Source organism: Chaetodon auriga, chromosome 15, assembly GCF_051107435.1.
Source record: "Chaetodon auriga isolate fChaAug3 chromosome 15, fChaAug3.hap1, whole genome shotgun sequence".
NCBI classification, from domain to species: Eukaryota; Metazoa; Chordata; class Actinopteri; order Chaetodontiformes; family Chaetodontidae; genus Chaetodon; species Chaetodon auriga.
In genome coordinates, this window is record NC_135088.1 from 13496535 (window position 1) to 13514911 (window position 18377).

At 43.1% G+C, this 18377-nt stretch overlaps 1 protein-coding gene across 4 annotated transcripts in view; it reads right to left on the bottom strand.

Moving 5' to 3' along the window:
• Window positions 1-18377, bottom strand: part of nrg2a (neuregulin 2a) — a 72374-nt gene that overhangs the window by 41242 nt on the left and 12755 nt on the right. Inside the window, exon 1 of one of the 4 annotated variants that reach the window (XM_076750367.1) lies at window positions 7865-8079. The exons of the other annotated variants lie outside the window; for them this stretch is intronic. Within the exon in view, the coding sequence (XP_076606482.1) occupies window positions 7865-7952 (88 nt within the window). The 5' untranslated portion in view covers window positions 7953-8079. Of the gene's footprint in view, window positions 1-7864; window positions 8080-18377 lie in introns of those variants that run through there. 4 annotated transcript variants of the gene reach the window in all.

An 18377-nucleotide genomic window follows, 5' to 3' on the forward strand; every position in this document is an offset into this window, starting at 1 on the left:
GAACAGCTTCCTGTTGGAAAATGTGAGTGATGATATTCATGGCATTTGGAAAATAAAGACAAAGATTGTAACACAAGGCAGATGTGCCTTTGTACTTAGTAAACTTAATGAGCTTATTCTCGGGATGGATCTTTGTGCTGCAATTGCTCGGGCAGTTAGTTCAAGATTTTACTGTCCCAGAAGGGTTTGGGACAATAAAAGGCTCATTTATGCAGCAAGGCATAAATGTGGTTTCGCTGAAAGTCATAATATTATATAGGCTGAACATATCCTGTATACCGCCATGTAAAATCAACTCGGCAAGTGGTGGGGGTTTATCAATAGCCCCTGGCAAGGCAATATACTGAACATGAGACTCCTGATGCTCCAGATGTTCTGCATTAAACATTTTCTGTTATTTAACAAATGTAATGCACTATATGGGAGTTGATGTTAAATAAAGATCAGACTGCACAAAGCCCTATGGTCTGCTGATCCCCCTAATTTTCACAGTGCGCTGCCTAAAAAAAAAAAAAAAAAAAAAAAATCACCCATACCGTATCAGTTGCACTGTATGCAATGACACAGAGATTTGTGGCTACATGGCACATTGATGAATAGCATATGCACATGTGCACAGTTTGATAGGCAGCTAGTTTGCATGCTCCTTTATCTGATGACTTCCAAAAGTTACAGAACAGAACCAAACCCACAAATGTCCCAACTCTGAATGTGTACACGATTTCAACACACACTCAACTCTGCCAGACTCAACCAAGCACATTGCCTGAGGAAAGCCTTGTCAGTCATAGTCAGAGAGCAGCAGGAATGAGGCTCCACCATAAAGAAAAATGTTTAGTACTTTGCCTGGACACAGGTTTGTCCTTGCCAAGTAAATTAAACAAGCTTTGTCCTTGCCTGGAAAAGTTACAGAAACACAGGACTGCACTTCTCATCAACCCGGTGAGCCAGATGTGCCTGCTCTGCTCCACCTACGGGATCCAGCTCTAATGAAGACACAGTCCATCAGACACTCTGGCTTTGAGATACAGATGTTTAACATTATATACTGCACAGAGATTAGTGGTCACGTCCATGCTAAGTAATGTCTGTCTTTCCAGCCCTTTTGTCTGTCCAACACAAAATAAATCAACAAAACAAATGCTCCTATAATCCATAAACTTCCAGTCTGACAGCTTGGTCAGTGATATACAGTAGTTGCTCATGTTTGGAATGACAGATGTGAAAAAGGGAGGATCATAGAGGAGAAAGTTTGATGGACAACTCAAGTCAAGAACAATAAAGTTGACAGTATTAAATGTAAAGCATGTTAGTTTTACCAATTAATGTTTTCCAAGAGTCATTATCATTGGAATTAAAATAATTTCCTGGAGACAAATGGCTGTCTCATTTTCCATTACACCAGTGGAAAAAGCGTCCGGCAGCAATGATAAACCCTCGCCTCAACAACAGCCTGATTCTCTCTTTTTGAAGCGGAGGGGCAGCTGCAGACATGGACTATAAAACCCAAATTTGAGAATAGAAGCCTAACCGGCGTGTCAACAGCTCATGCCTTGGGTAACAGTTGGAGACCTCAGCCCAGAAAGAGGTTCAAAAACAAAGCGACTTGATGAATTAACAATGCATTGCTCGTATTATTGAGTTAACATTTCTGTTTTACTTCCAGGAGCTTAGAGAAGGAATCTGAGGCATGCCTTTGTGTTTTCCCTTCTAGACAAAGTATCCCTGATTACTCCGGTGTTATGTCACCTCACTGCACGTCGTCAAAAGACAAATTACATGGTGAGACAGCTAGAGAAATGGGTTTTGCATGTGGGAATGGTCTTCAGACACTGCACACTAGTCACTGTAATGCAACATCTGTTCAAAGAGATCATTTCAACAGCCTCCCTCCACAACCAATACACTTTCACCAAATAATTATCTAGTGCATATGACTCAAAACCCTCTCCTTCTCCCTCACTAAACTCTGTAGATATGCTTCTAATAGTGTTACTCTTCAAATTAATAACATATGTTTTATGTTTATTTGCAACAGTGAATTATTTCTACTATTCTGAGTTGGTCAACTTTTTATCCAACAACCTGTTTTGTGCTCTAAGACAATTCTTTTAGTGACACTCATTAAAAGGGATTTTATGTGCAGAATCTCACAGAAATAGATCACACTTTGGTTTTTTTTAAGTGGATTTTTCCATTTTTACCACTTTTCTAATAATTTTATGAAACACTGACTTGATGTAAATGTAGAAGTCAGGGATTCTGCACAGTGTGTAATCAGTTTTGAACTATTCAAATACAATGTATGAACTGTATGGGAAGATGTTCGCCAACTCCATTTGTTTTTTTTGGGAGTTTGTTGGGTTGTACAGTAACAAGCACAAAATCACCATAGTGTCTTTTGCCTCTGTTTCAGAAGTTTAAATTCTATAGGCTTGAAAGATAGATGAACAAAAGTGATGTCATTTGCTATAAAAGTTCAAAGGACACTGAGGTGAAGGTGTACTGTAAACAGTAACAGAGCTGCTTGTCATCCCCCAAAGAACAGAAGAGCTCAGGAAAAAGAGCTAAAAGCCTCCATACCTGCTGCTACTTTGAGTGAATTAGGACCTAAAGAGGGCAAATCATTCATATTTGCCTTCAAGCAACAGAACTGGACTCCATTTACAAAATTTTACCAATCAGCCACAGTCATCATGTCTCCTGCGAGGGAATAGGTTTTCCTCCACAGTGAGTGACTGTAAAACTGTGTCTGTTGTCTGGAGTCCTTGTCTAGATGTCTGCAGTATTGTATGCTGCAGACAGTTTTTGTCAATATGCATACTGCACAGCATACAGTGTACTGCAATTGGACATGCTACCAGTTAAGAGAGGCTCGATTTTGTGATAGCATATAAACCTTATATTCTTGGCCAGATATGGATTACTGACAACAGTTGAAAGAATCATGTCAATTGTGCTCAGGGGTCACTCAATACCTTTCAATGTCTGTGAACTAGCTGGTGAGTATAATAACTGTGCTGCAAAAAGCTGCATATAAATACTGCATAGGAATGATTACTTCCATGACATTCGCCTCTCAGTGGCAGCCATGTGATGCATAAATCAAAAATATGGTGTTACTCAAGTTATATGGCAAGTTTCAAAAACACATTCAGATTAACAACTAGGTACTTTCATCTAAGAACTATTTTTACGCTGACCATCAATGAAATGACTGTGATGTGAAAGGGTTGTTAATGCTAGGCAGCCTTTAGCCGCCCTCAGCCCTCTGCAGTTCACCGCGGCTGGTTCCTTCTGGCTCTCACCAACGCCCCAAACCAAATAACACTATGAGCAGATGCTGCCAACACACTCACGCTCACGCACACTGGATGTTCACTGGAGGCAATATTAATATAGGCTGGTGCAGAAAGTTGAACAAACAAGGCAGAGAGAGATGTTCAGGAGCAAGTAGATCAAACCAGGTTGAGTATGGTTATGAATGAACTTCGTCTAATAGAAATTATGTTTATAACACTTAGTTTGTATTAGGTTGTGGTGAAAACGCTGCCTGTATTATATTCAGAGACGTTACTTTGAGCGACTGAAACGTGAAAAAAATGAGACAAACAAAAGCACTTCAGTTAAAGTTCAGCAAAGGCTGTGATATGGGTTAAATGTCAATAAAACATCTATGTCTCAAGAAACTCCAGACTTTTTCCGTATTAAAAAAGACTGAAGTACATTCTCAGCAAACATACATTAGGTACCAAAATTGTTGCGACTTGCTGGGTACGTTACTTTGCAACATTTCCTCATCATGTTAATATGTAAAACGTATTTGCTGTTCCAAATTAGCTGTATGCAAATGGGATTTCTCGGAGGAGGGTGTGTGCAAAGAGAAGACTCCAATGGGAAGCTCATGTTACTCTGCTTCTTGAGAGAGACACGGTGATCTTGGTTAAACCTTCACGTGCCCCCCTCTTAACCTGGGCTACTGGCATTGGTCAGGTATATATATGTAAGGAATATCTATTTTACCTTATCCAGCTGTTATTAATGCGCCAGCTGAATATTGTACAAAGACAGCAATATAAAGAGAGAGGAGTGGGGACAAATATGGATAACAGGGAAAATGTGGGCACATCAAAGACAAATATTATATTAAATGTCAATTCGCGGAAAACGCATCCATTCATTTTCTATCTGTATCGTAAAGTAACTAAAGATGAAAGCAAGCCGGGCACTTAAAGAGCAGATGTCGAAAATGGCGAACAGTGTGGCAAACTAAACACGCGCCCACAGCACTGCATGGAAGCTCTTTGGTAAACCAGCAATTTCAAAAGTTTCATCTGCAGATTACTCTGAGATTAAAAGTCTGTCATAATTTGCCTCCTGACATTATCTTTGAGAACCACCCTTCAAACAACGTCTGTTTGCTTACAAATTTGTGGTATTGATCGGCCATGTTTTGTGACTAGACACAAAACTTCTGTATACACTAATTTCAAAGTGTTTTATGGTCACTATAATGATGTTTCCAGTTGCTGTTTACACCAGCACACCAAAAAAAAATTTTTGCAACAGCAATTATACGAAGCAAGATCACACCTGAATCGGATGCAGAGCTCGCCTGAGGCTTCACCACCACCTCCTCTGGGTCTCTATTTTGTTGCCGAATAATTCAAGTAGTTAGATTTCAATTATAAAGGTGTGGTAGGTTTTAGTACACAATAAAACAAAACAGCATCTGGCACAAAATGAAGGAGCCAACTCGTCCCGTCTGTAACCAACTATTACCACCCTGACTACGCACGCAAACAGAGCCGCTGAGAAAAGAACTCGCTTTTTTGTCTTGACATAAGATGAAGTGGATGACAGAAGTTTCTCAATTAGAAAGTCATCACCAGCAGAAGCATATTTATGTAGGTCAGGCAGACTGCACAGGGATTTCTAACTACTATTTGAAAAAACAGAGACATGCGTTCATGTTGCATTGCATTTGTGACAGATTTGATGAAGTGCCTGTAGCGTTTTGCTCTCCTTGTCTTATTCATACGAAAGACAACAAAGTTGCTCAGTTTTTCCCTGCCCTGGGTGTCTTTTCGTGCCAATGAGGACCAACAATTTGGAGCAAATGTCTTGATGAGGGTGTGCAGAAGTTTTCTCTTTCTAACCCGAGGCCTGTTTCATTAGAAAAGTCATGCAACATTCTTTGAAGAGTGTCGACTTTCAGCCACATTACACATAACTTTTAAGTAAACGAGACCTGAAAGGAAATCATGTAACATTGCAGCAGCGGAATGCTTGAATTCTGGTACAAATGCTGCAGACGTCATAGCCAGTGAGAGGGTAATTATAGCTGAGGAGTACCTGCTGTGAGGTATTCTGCTTAAATAAATGTGTAAAACTATGTTCTCGGGGAACGTTAGGAACTCAGACAGTACTGTCTTGTTCTTTGCGGTATCGGTGACTGTTGACTGACAGTCTAACAACCTCAACAGAGCGCTCATGTGCTTGATTATATACAATTATACTTTGAAAAGCCCCGTCCGCACAAGCACATGTACACACGCAATCACACACGGTACATTTTATAATGCATTATCGATGACGCAGATGAATGAGTCCAGTGCAACTTGACCAGCTGTAATGAAAAACCAGTGGAAGCTCTGAGATCAACCGTGCAAACTGCAGATGTGGATCATAAGATTTTTTTTTAAACACAAATCTGATCTTAAATTCCAACATGCGACATGACATGCGCTGATCGACATTCGTCTGTTTGAGCACGTTTCAGTTCATTTTGTGCGACCGTGCTGCTTGGTTAGCTCACCGGCGAAGCAATTTAGCCAGCTGAAAGATTTTTGATGGTCTTTTGATCAAAGCGCAGACAACAAAGGTCGTACACTATAAGCTAGCATTCTGCTCTGATGTCTACTCATTTAATTATCTTTTAATTAGCACAGAGATCACACGTAGCTTCACTCTTTGTTGTGCAGACTTGTTCTCAGTTTTGCAAATTATGCCTTCTTTTGAACATTATTTATTGATAAACCACATCCTAAACAAAGTGCTGTAAGTCATGGATAATTACAAGCTGGCAACATTTATTAACAAAAATACTGGGTGGAGGGATCGTCTCTCAAAATGTTCTCTTTCTTTTTATCTTCGATGACCCATTTTGGAGCCTTGGGCCCAGAACACACCTGATGCAGCACGTGAAGAACCCTGAGAGCAGACGCCAAGAGCATCACCGTGATCGTGTCTTCATTTCGACCTACTTTGAAGGCTCCATTTTGCAGTGGGGTGAGCACATAGATTTCCAGAGATTACCTGTTTATCCAGTTTGATAATGAGCAGATCTCACTTTCGTTAGGGAAAATGATGATTCAAGATGAGGTTATCATGCTCTGAATACACGAGCACATGTGGGCTGACACACGTACCAACGAACAACAGCAGCACAGACACTTACAGTTCCAGTGTTACTTGCATACTGATATAATTCAGCAATCGACATGTACAGTTTATATTCATTTGTGCCATTTTGTTCGAGTAGAGAGAATAAAGCAGGATAGGTTCATCACACGCAGCTCTTCTCTATGTGTGCGGCAGCTGTGCGCCTTCATTAACAATGATGCCAAAAAATATTCTGCAAGCACTCTGTGTCCAGCGTAGTTTGGGGAGCTGTTTATCTTATATGTTTATAGATCACAATCAAACTTGGAACAACTAACTGGTAATTATTTATATCTTCAAGTAATAAAACAAGAAAATTAGCCACAGATGCCAAAAACCACTACAGTAGCACATTTAAGGTGGAAAGGGTGCAATTTAAATACCTAGAAGGCCTCCAAAAAGGCTGCGACCAAAAAAAAAAACCTTGAAAATGCTAAACTCAGTGTTGAGGGTTATCTGTTGGAAGCTGACAGCAGTGACATCAGCAGGTACAAAATGGCCACCACCATCAAGAGATGCTGTGAAAGATACAGTATCTGATCAAAGTCAAAATGACTTGTTGTAGTGAGGGTAATAATCATGGCATTGTCCTTAAAGTGTCACTGAAACGGGGGTTGGGCTTCCCCATGACCTGAGGTCAAACTACAGTGACATGCTGCGGCTTGTAGGATCCTCCACTGAGCAAGCACATCGCTAAGTTTGGGACTCTGAAAGACAAGCAGCTCCCATGATATTCTAATGTTAAAGTAGCTCCCGGCAAAAACACAGACGTTTATGTTGTATGACTCACCGCCGAGAGAGAATTAAGATGAAAGCACTATAGCAACTGTTGAATTATTAACCCTGTCAAAAAAGTGCGTAATGAAACATTGCATTCCACGATACAGACATCACTTCAGATAAAAGCGTTGATAAAGACGCAGTTTTTTTTTTTTTTTTTCAAACCTCATAGCGGAGCATTTGTGAAAACGTGAGCATGCGGTGAATTGACGAAACCCTTTGAAGCACAGTTGTTGCTTTTCAGAGAGCTCGTAACACAACTGTACTTTGGCTCTGTGACGTCCAGAGCTTGTCTGGCTCAAGCTTTAAAGTTTTTGCTGATTTTGTAGACAAGTTGTATCATTTGACTCTCCTACGGTTCCACACTGCTGCGAAAAACCAGATGTGCCTCTACAAGCTGTCCACATCAGGAGACCAATCCATGTGACAACCTAGCGGCAAGCTTTGACAAGCCAAGGGGATACTTACACTTCCGTGATACAGCAACACAAACTTAATCTCACTCTTTTTTTTCTCTCTAAGTCTCTCTCTGTCTCTCTCTCTCTCTCTGTCTCTCACAGAAACACACACACACACACATATAAATATGTATGTATATACAGAACAAGTTACACATAAACCACCTTTAATTTTCTTTTACCTGTAGTGGGATCGCCCTCTTTCTCCTTTTGTCCTTTTTTACCCCCCTTCTTTCTCCCTTTCTTATCTTTCCTCTTGCTCTCCGTCATGCTGTCAGAAGGAAGTAAATCCTCTCAGGAGAAGACTCTGGGAAAAAAACAGGTAGTCCTACTGGGAACGTGTGGCAAGTGGGCACCACCAGACTCTGAGCCTGTTAGAGCGGCTCTCCTCCTATATAGACTCACACCAATCAAGTACAGCAAGGAACCACCTACTCACAGCAGGGCAGAGGGAGAGAGAGAGAGAGAGAGAGAGGGAGAGAGAGAGAGAGAGAGAGAGGGAGAGGAAGGGAGGGAGAGAGAGGGAGGGAGCAGGGAGGAAAAATAGGGAGAGAAAGGTAGAGAGGCACTGCTCAAGAGCCTAAGAGGGGAAATGTGAATACAGAAGGAGGGAGGGAAGAAAGAGGGAGGGAGGGAGTGAGGAAGGCATTTCCCACTGCTTTAAGGCAATCAACTGCTCCCTTACTGGACCTATCAGATAAGCACTGGCTCTTCCAGGCCCTGAAGCCACAACCGAGGACGGTGAGAGACCAGTCCTAATGAGTCCACACAAAAATCTGAAGTTTGCACATTCAAGCGTCATGGCCTCGCTTCGTAGCCAACTCTGTTTCCCCCTAACTCAGGAGCATCTTCTCCTTTGTAATGACCCATGCAAAAGTGGAGCGTGACCACTTACGTTGTCCCCTCTGCACTGCTGACCCCACCCGGATAATCCATGAGACCTGCCCCTGCCAGGTTGATACAGTCTTGGGGGGGTTGGGGGGGTCCCAAAACACCTCACATCTGGTTCAGATTTGCTGAGCACCAGTTGTGTGCATACGTGCAAGAGGGAGCGATGTGTGAGGTGCCGAATGTCAGATCGCAATCTGTGACAGACTGCTTCTTGAAAAATTGCACAAAATCCTCTTTGGCTTCCCTGGCTGCTCCCCTTCCTCACCTCCCTTGTCTGTCAGTCCCCTCTCAGTGCTACAGGCGAGTTCCAGCATGTCTGCGGTTGTAGCTCTCTCTTTCACTGTCGCTGTTAGCCAGGTGTCATCAATGTCCACGCAGCAATATGGAGTTAGAGGCATTAAAACAAGCTTTAGGTGTATGATACCAAATCCGGCCTTCTGTAAATAAGTCACTTTTTTGTTTTGTTTTTTTTGGTTTTTTTTGTTAGTTCTGAAAGGTGAGTGAAAACAGGGCAAGGGGACACAAGTGAGATAAAGGTAGGCCAGGAGTGAGCTGAATGCCAACAGGGGCACATGAAGAAGAGGGCAGAACTTTCTAAAAATTGACTCCCTGCCTGACTTTAGTACAGCAAGAGGATATTTTACTCAGGTTTGTGTGAAACAATATCTAATGCAACCATAACCCCCAAAACAACAACAACACTGCAGCTAATCTGTTTATCTTCATTTGACACAGCCCGAACTGTGACTACAAGATGATCGCAGCATTATCTTAAGCTGCTATATCAAAGTAAGGCTTTCTAATTTCATGCTGACTGAACTCCACTGTCCTGTTAAGTGGCAGGGGAAAAAAAAAAAAACATACGTTGAAACAACAAAAGAGGCGACTCTCAATGAAACTGGTGTGTTAAAAAAAAAAAAAAAATCTGTAGATGAGTCATCTGCGGGGCCCTCCCGGGGTTTGTCTCAGCCCTTGGAGTATTCTTGACGTGTCTTGGGAGGAGGTGGCAGCAGCAGGGATTGGAAGGGGGCAGCGGAAGGGTCATAACAAGTTGGCACACTCAACAGCGCAAGTCTCATCTGTGGGCAAGAAGAGGTCAAATCGAGGCCGAGGTTTGACACACCAATCAGGTCCAATGTAGTGCTTTTCCCACTTGAAAAACGAACTGCTCTTTCCTCTCTCCTCACCTCTCCGCTCCTTCCAGCAGTTGTGCTCGATGATCTAATCTGTCAGCAGAGGTAACTGAGGACTGGCAGGGCCTTTGGTGTGTCAGAGAGCTGCCCCTGCCGCCCTATCTCCCCCCAGCCTCAACACTCACTTCCTCCTCTACAATTCAACAAGATGAAACTCGTTCCCGGGCCTGTGTGTGTCTGTGGGTGGGCACGAGGTTTATGTATGTGTCAGAAATGTGAGTATTTCTGACGTCAGGACTAAAGAAATGCGAGTTTCAGCATACTTAGGTGTAGATTTAGAACAAGGCTTTGGTTGTCAGTTTGCATTTTTTTTTTTTTTCCAAGAATGCAAATCAGTGAAATGTAACATTAGCTGACATGAGTTATGAGGGTTGTGACTGGGAGCACTGGGAGCACATTAACCTTGGCAATACTGTGGACATCAACGTGTAGCGTCTGGTTTCAAAGTTTTTGCAAAGTTGCAGAAGTGCTGCTTAACTGAGCAATTCTAAAATTTGCCGCATGTTGCAGTATGGATGAGTTTTACGATCGCTACCTGTCACATCTGTGTCCCAGTTGCAGAGTTACATAAAGCATGGCTATACAAAAAGTGCACACGCAAGACAGGGGGGAAGGAAAGAGGGTCACAGACTACAAACTGTAAGAAAATTACATTTTTTGTTCCTAAGATTGTTTGACGAGCTGTGAACAAGGTTGAGCTTTTGTATATGAGCCTGTGGTGTATAAGAGTCTGATATGAACTCCATTTTTCAGACCCAGACACAAATATGGTCATGGAAATGTGCATCTAAATCTCTTTCTCTTTTTTCTAGTCTACTCGAAAGCATCTGCTGTTTTTCAACAGCCGTGGGCCGTCCTTGGATCAGGGTCTGGAGGTGGAGGGGCACAGTGGGCCAGTGTGGGAGGAGCATGACTTGAGAAGTACATAAAAAAATAAATAAATAAATAAAATAAAAAATAAAAAAAAAGAAGAAGAAGCCAATCCCTAAAAGTCCTGACATGGATCCTTTGTATGCCCTGCTCATAAATGCTTCACAGGCCCCATCTCTGCCTGCCTCCTAATCCCTCCTCGCTGCCCCCAGAAAAAGGGAGACAGCTTTCCTGTATGATGGAGCTGAGCAGCTCCCTCTCAACAACAGCATACCTGCACATCATCACACTGATACCGCTCAACAGCACTCCTGCCCTTTCACAGGCACGAGAGTTTATCTTTTTAGACATAATGGCTTTAAACAGCCATTAGGTTGTGTTGTTTACATCTGTCTGCTTTTTTGCCAACAAAGTGTATATGGATGTGGGGGGGCTTAAAGTAGGGAATAGTGCCTGCTTTTAACACACGCCTGTAGTCTTGGCTGTCAGAGGTGAGGCAGGGGGAGGGACACAACCTCTGAGAGAAACAGGAACAAAAGAGGATAAACTGAAAGGAGGGGAAAAAGAGAGGAGGGAGGAAAGGCAAGGACAGAAGGTAAAAAGTGCAAAAGGCAGATCTGGGAGTGGAAATAATGTCCTTTTCATCAGATGACAGAAAACAGCCCCACCTGCTGATATTCACCTTTTAACAAAGCATGTGCTTCCTCAGCTGACCATGCACTGAGGTGTGCTGCTGGAACAACACAGGCAGGCTGCCTGATTAGCCTCCAGCAGCAGTAGTGGGCTATCTGTTGAGTACAGACCAAGGAGACTGCGTAAAACACACATTTCTGAGCAGAAATATCATCTGGTTGATGCTGCCACTCTTGCTGCTTTCCATGTATGTGCTGTGACGGCCTGTGCGAGAGACTCTCCGCATGAATGAGATGAAAAGCATGTGATGAGACACTGAAGACTTGTGTCACTGGGTGGGCTGGCGAAGCCCCCTAGAAGGGAGACACGACACAAATCAATGTCAGTGACATCTGGAGGCCTGATGAAGGGGCTATTTTCTCAAGGTCAGCGGAGCCAAGGTCAACCGAAATTCCAAATCAGAGTGTCACTAATGACTCTGCTCAGCAACAGCTGAGATCAGGATCACAGAGAGAGACCAGAAATCACACGCACAGCCTCATTTACAGCAGAGCAAATGAATGGATGAATTCAAATCAGGCTTTTACAGAGAGCTGCCCGAAATCAAAGAGGAACAGCACGCAAGAATGTAAGTGTTAAACAAGGAAGTGATCCTGGGTGGATTCAGCTCTTTGACGTTTCCGCAGCACATAGCTGTCACCATGGTAACCGCAGTCTTAAGGGTAGCAACTAGAGTATGTGAGAGAGATGTGGAAGGGCGGAGTGAGGATGAGAGATGGGGAGAGAGAAGCAAGAAAGGATGCGAGCGAGAAAGTAGGAGATAATGTGTAAGAAATACAATGGGAGGAAGAGCAAGAGGGGCGGAAATAAAAGAAAGGCAGGACAGGAGGGCGACGGGGAGAGACGGAGCAAAAAGCGAGACAAAGGAACACAGAGGAGAGGTATCCAGTGAGCAGCTGCAGCCTGGCCACTGTATCTCTCCATAAGAGAGATGTCCATGAGTAAGCCTGTGCCAAGCCTGCTGGGAAGCACTGCAGTAGCATCTCGGAGAGGGAGAGATGACAAACATCAGCACTGAGCATGCTCCACTCTCAAGGCCACTGAGAAAATGAGATTTCAGCTCTTTAGCCTCTCAGTTTGCTTAGTTCTCCAGCTCTGCTCCAGCCTCCGTCTGTCACTATCCAGCTTTCACAGGCACATCACACCGTCAGTGTCCCTCTCTCTCTCTCTCTCTCTGTCTGTGTGTGCTTCAGATGTGGCTCCACACTGGACCCAATCTGACTGATGTGTCTGATAACTGATTGATCTAATGGTAAGAGGCATCTTTGCCACTTATGGCCACACTGACTCATATTGTGACAGGTTTGATTGGGGCAGAGAGGAACAAGAGATGAGCATAGCAACTCATCAGCCAATGGGGCATGATACTGCAATAACAGGCCAGGACCACAGCAGCCTCGCACACACACACACACACGCATGCATGCATGCATGCATGCATGCACACACAGAGACAGCTCTGTTGACAGATGTGATCTCTGCGCCTACTGATCATCTTCCTTATCTGGACTGCTGCCATAGCTGCGCTGTGAATGACAGCCATGCATTTGTGTCAGACCTGCAATTAAGCTGAGGTTGATTTTTTTTTTATTTTTTTCTGTTCTTTATGCTTGTTCTGCAGGCAGACAGACAGACACACCCACGCTGAGATACAATTGTGTGCTTTTCAGTTTCATGACTGAAAATTGACGCCTCTTTTTGGCATTAGTCGTGGCTATGCGATGAAGTGTGTGCTAATGCGAGGGAGACAAAGTTTGTGTGTACGTGCCGCCATGGATTGTATGTGTGTGAGGACACAGTGTAGTTTGAAAAAGCGGCTGCAGAGGATGTCAATTGCCACTCAACTTCCACTGTGGTGAAAGTCCCGCACACTGTCAAATAATTTTCTTCTCGCTGATAACACTGCTGATAAAGATTTCTATCAAAGTTGACGAACTGCATCCTCACTGTCTATATATATTTCTTTGCTGATAACAAAGGGTCTCTCAGTTGGACAATAATAGCTCGTTGGGGTGACACTGAAATAGCACAAATATTTTTAATGACAGATGCTGTCTGAGCATGACTTTGATGATCCTCTTAGACAAAAATCCGCTCTATCTTCTTAAGGCTGCGTGATTGAATCTCTCTCTTTCTCTCTGTATTTTTCCTCTTTTTAAATGTATTTATTTTTCCAGAGTCTCTGCCTGTCTGTCTGTCTCTCTCTCTGCCTGTCTCCCTCCCTTCTGTCTAAAGGAGAGATAAAGAGGTTTGTGTGACTGTGAGCAGATTGACTTGAAGATAGAGGCTGGAAGCAGATCTCTTCCACCTCCTCATTCTGCTCTTTCTCTCCTGCTCTCACCCAGATGAATAGACAAACAGTCTCCCACATGCTCTCACAGTTTATCAAACACACACCCACATAGAACCAGGTCTTCATGCAAACACATATGTGTGCTCTCACCAGAGAGAACAACACACACTCAATCTAAGTGTCCTCGGGCCGACAAAGTATACACTGTCACACTCAAACGCAAACATACCCCCTCAAACACGCACATACGCATACGCATACAAACACACAGGTGCATCCACACGTAAATAGAAGAAGCGCATGGGTCATTGATGCGTTCAAAATGGACCTGTTTTCCACTCACAGTGTACCTAATACAAACCATCTCCCTGTATAAAAGCATACTTCATTTACGAAATGGACTTTTTAAGACACCACCGCTGAATCACAGCAAAACACCAGGTTGCGTGTATTTTTCCATTACGCACATGTTTTTCACTGTAAGACCAACTGATTGAACTTTTGAAGCAGCATGCCGTCACTGCATGTCACTTTGAATGTGTGAAAAACATGTTTATAAAAATCCAGCAAACGATTGAGCTTTAAAAAAATCCTTTTTACAGTAAAGCATAACCACAAACTTGATCATTTTTACTGTCTGTGCATGCACACTCGGATGTATTTACATTACAATTGAATTGTCATCTCAAGAAAGATAAGAAATAACTTTTTTTAAATAATTTTCTTTTTTGTCCAAACCAATGAGTGCAATAGTAAACAAACATGTGAACTGTGGAATTAAATAAATCAATAATAAATGTCACACCACTGTAAATTTATCTCTCAGTCGACTTTCAAACGCGGTTAAAACCGACTTAAAACTGCAGAAATGTAAATCCACATGAGGGAAAACACTGGAAGGTTGTGCTCTTATCAGCAACAGCCCCCCTTCAAAAACATGCGTGCATCCGTTCTCTGCTTTGCATTCTTCGCATCAAATCAAATTCCTTTTGCGCTCTGCACTTGTCCTTTATCTCCAGAATGTGCTTTTAGAGCAGCACAAACATGTCACAATGAGGACACTGTGAGGAGTTTCACACAGAGTGAAACCAGCCTCTTGGTCAAAATCATTTGCATTTCTGCTTTTGCCTCTCATGGCTGAGCCTGGCCTTATCAAGAGTCTGTCTTATCTCTTTGTTTGTTTTTCACCAATGTAGGCTTTTCCTGGAAAACAGGCCACTACGCATGTGTAAGCTTAGATCATGCTTTGGCGGCATAAGCTCAGATCAAGGCGGTCTCAAATTGAGTGATGCTTGATAAGTGGGCAACAGAGTGGCCCCAGTTGGCGGTGCCAGGATGGCCTCACACTGTGCTCTGGCAAGCCAGACATGGCTGACAGGAAGCCAGGACTGTGTTTGGGTCACCTCAGAGCGACAAGATGACTGCACAGGCAGACATAACCCTCTCCACCCCTCTAGAAGCAGTAAAATCCATTGCCAAGTGCACCAGCAACAGACAACCCCAGGACTAAGAAGGAGGTCAAAGCTAGCTGAAGCTGTAATAGCTCTAAATAGGCAAGCCCCCAGCAGTATGAGCAGCTTAGTGATGGAGGAGCAGTACCAAAGCTTTAGTCTAAAATCTAATAGTTGAGTTTTAGCCAGCAGAGTATTAACTGTTGCTCAAAAAGCCATGTAGTAACAATACAATACTAAACCATGTTTGCGGGGGTAAAGATGAAATTTGAAGACAAGGGAGGACAGGTCAGTCTCAACTTGTTGACGGCAGTCCAAGACCAGGGTCAAACAGCTGACCAGTAGTTTTAAAAAGAAAAGCCATCCTTTGTATTATTTTTATGGTACATATTGTGTTGTTTTGTGTAACGCTGGCTTGCCGACAGTAGTTTCCTGGCCCATGGCCATTTGCAGTATGATAACTGCCTGCTTCCAAGCCTAATGTCATGGAGACAACAAGGGAATGAAAAGAAACATGCCTAGACAATGTGTAGCAAAAGCACATATCCCAACAGATGTGATGGAGAAAAAGCGGAAATGGGGCTCACACTACAGGGACTTTCTGTAACACTGATCTTACTGGCTTTTACAAGTACAACAGACCTCGGTGAGGAATGTTACTTTCTCATTTAGGGTAAAACACCCCTGGAGTTAAGGGGTATCAATATCACAAGGGAGATATATTCCTCTTTTGTCTGCATTTGCTGCAGTGAGGTGATGGTGAGTGTGCTGGTCTGTGGGCCAGCTGGGACACATCTCAGTTCACCCTTGCACACACACACACACAAACACACGCACACACAGACTGAAGCTTGCTTTACGCTGCTCACTATCTTTCAACAACAAGCTGAGCAGGGACCAGACGGAAAGAGGTCCTATTTGTGCAGGAAGATAAATACACTTCTGCACCCAGTCCTGTCCCCTCCAGATTAGAGCAACACAATAATGAGCAGGAGCACTGGTGGAAGGTCAGAAGAAAGCAAGGGTAAAGGATAGAGTAACAGCCTGCTAACAAAACACACACCCCCGCACACATACATGCGGGACTAATCACAGACGGGTGTGCATGCTTTTATCTTTAATTATCAGAACTTAGTATTTAATAATCGTCTAAATTAACATTTTGTCCCTTGTACTAAGTTTGCATGTGAATTTAACCATTAAGGTGTGCTCTTTGTGAAGCTAAAGTATGTCCCTCATGAATATGGATCAAATCCCTGTGGGGATTCACTATCCTTTGTGATCTCCTCCCGAATCATTCACTCTGGAAAAATCTCCAGGATTTACAACTTGATGGCGTCACAGTTTTCAGGAACACAGACGGCACACAAGAGTCACTGTGGGTGTGTGTGTGTTAAGTATCTGGTCATCTTACAGTGGGATGATGGTGAATTGTCTAAATATCCGCATACATACTGTAAATATTCAGGAATGACTGTGTCGAGTTGTTGACACGTTATTCCTCTGTGAGTCAGCAGTGTCATAATCTTTGATCAGCTCCTCCTCTGCGTTACGTTCGGGATGGTAACACTCAATCATGGACCACAGAATTAGGCAATTCATCTTTTCTCTTGCTATGAATGCATATTTTCTCTAAATCTCAAGCAAAGTTGGAGACCCCTTCACTGTTGAGGGAAACATGATTTTCTCTTGGTCCACTTCCAAACACCGCTAACAAGCCATTCCATTCTGTTTAAAGTCTTTTCATGTTAAGACACACATCAATCCACACCTACAACATACCTGAGGAAACAAACCTTCTCTCAGGATATGTACTGTGTGTGTGCGTGTGTGTGTGTGTGTGTGTGTGTGTGGGGTGAACATGGCCGGACACGTCCCTTAAACACACCGGGAGGCGCCCAGCGGGAGTGCCGGCAGCCCCTCTTTTCAACACTTCGGCACGCTGCACACAAACACAGTTGCCCTTCCCATGGTCCTTTTGTTCTCTATCATTTTGTTGAAGTTCCTGTCATGGACACTGTCAGCTTTCCCTGGACATTTGTAACCGACACTTATACTACACTTTTGGACAAACACTCGCTTCAGCGTATGACATGGCGCTAATCATGCTTGAATCACAGCACAAATGTAGACGAGCTTCAGAAATTAGCCATCTCACAACTGACGCAGGAAAACATGCATATGCTTGCCGACACAGAATTATAGCAAATATACTTTACAGAAATTCAGACAATTAGCCAGAGAACAACACACCCAAGCACTGGCAGGCATCTACAGTACACAGACCTGGGGAGAAATACTTATATTGATTGCATTCCTTCTGAAGTTCTCTGAAGCAAAAATCAGTCAACATGATGCAGAGAAATAGAATTGGACGGGTTTTAGTTTATGCATGTTTTAAAAAGGCTTCAAAGGTACTACATTAACATGTTCATAAACATAATTTTGCAACTGAATATGAAGCAGCATGTCAGTCCCAGTCAATGCTTCATTTCCTATGTTGGAACAACAAACTTTATTACCATAACATGACCTACGAAACATCCATAAGTCTGTTGTTTCTGCCATCAAATCATGACGCAGCATAACATGCTCAAATCTACAGTTAAGACCAGGTCAGGACTAGAAACTGGTGCATGATGAGAGTGAGGTAATGACCTGGGGCCTATAGTAAATGAATGCCAGAGAGCGAGTCTGCAGTGAAAGGTTATCTCCCACACTGTCCTTCCCTGTCAGGCTGCTTCCTCTGAATCTACCTGACGCCTCGGTGTGCAGACGCCGCGATGAAGAAGCACCCAGAGTTACAAATGAATAACTGACGAGCAGATTTCACGCACAAACTGCTGCAATAAATCAATTCTCCAAGCTGCATATTCTAAACAGCACTGACTTACATAGACTTTTAAAAATGCAGACAAATGCAGACTTGCACACACGACAGTACAGCTCACTATGACATGCCGTTTACAATTTGGAAACTCAATAATGAGTAATAATTAGCTGTACTTGTTCTTCCTGAAACTTTGGCACCCACTGTTGGCATTTTATGTTTGGTTAGATATTTTCCTCGCACCTTCCAGCTAAAACATGTTGCCCTGTTTTCTGGACTATTATCATAAATTCATAATCTTCCAAGAAAAGTGATACTGGTGCTTTTCCAGGGTTATCAGCGGGACATTGTGTTTCACCTGAATTGGCAAAAATTGTGACATTGCTCAAGTTTTAACTCCGTTGACATTGGCAACAAGACAATGCACCCATTTGTGTGTGTGTGTGTGTGTGTGTGTGTGTGTGAGAGAGAGAG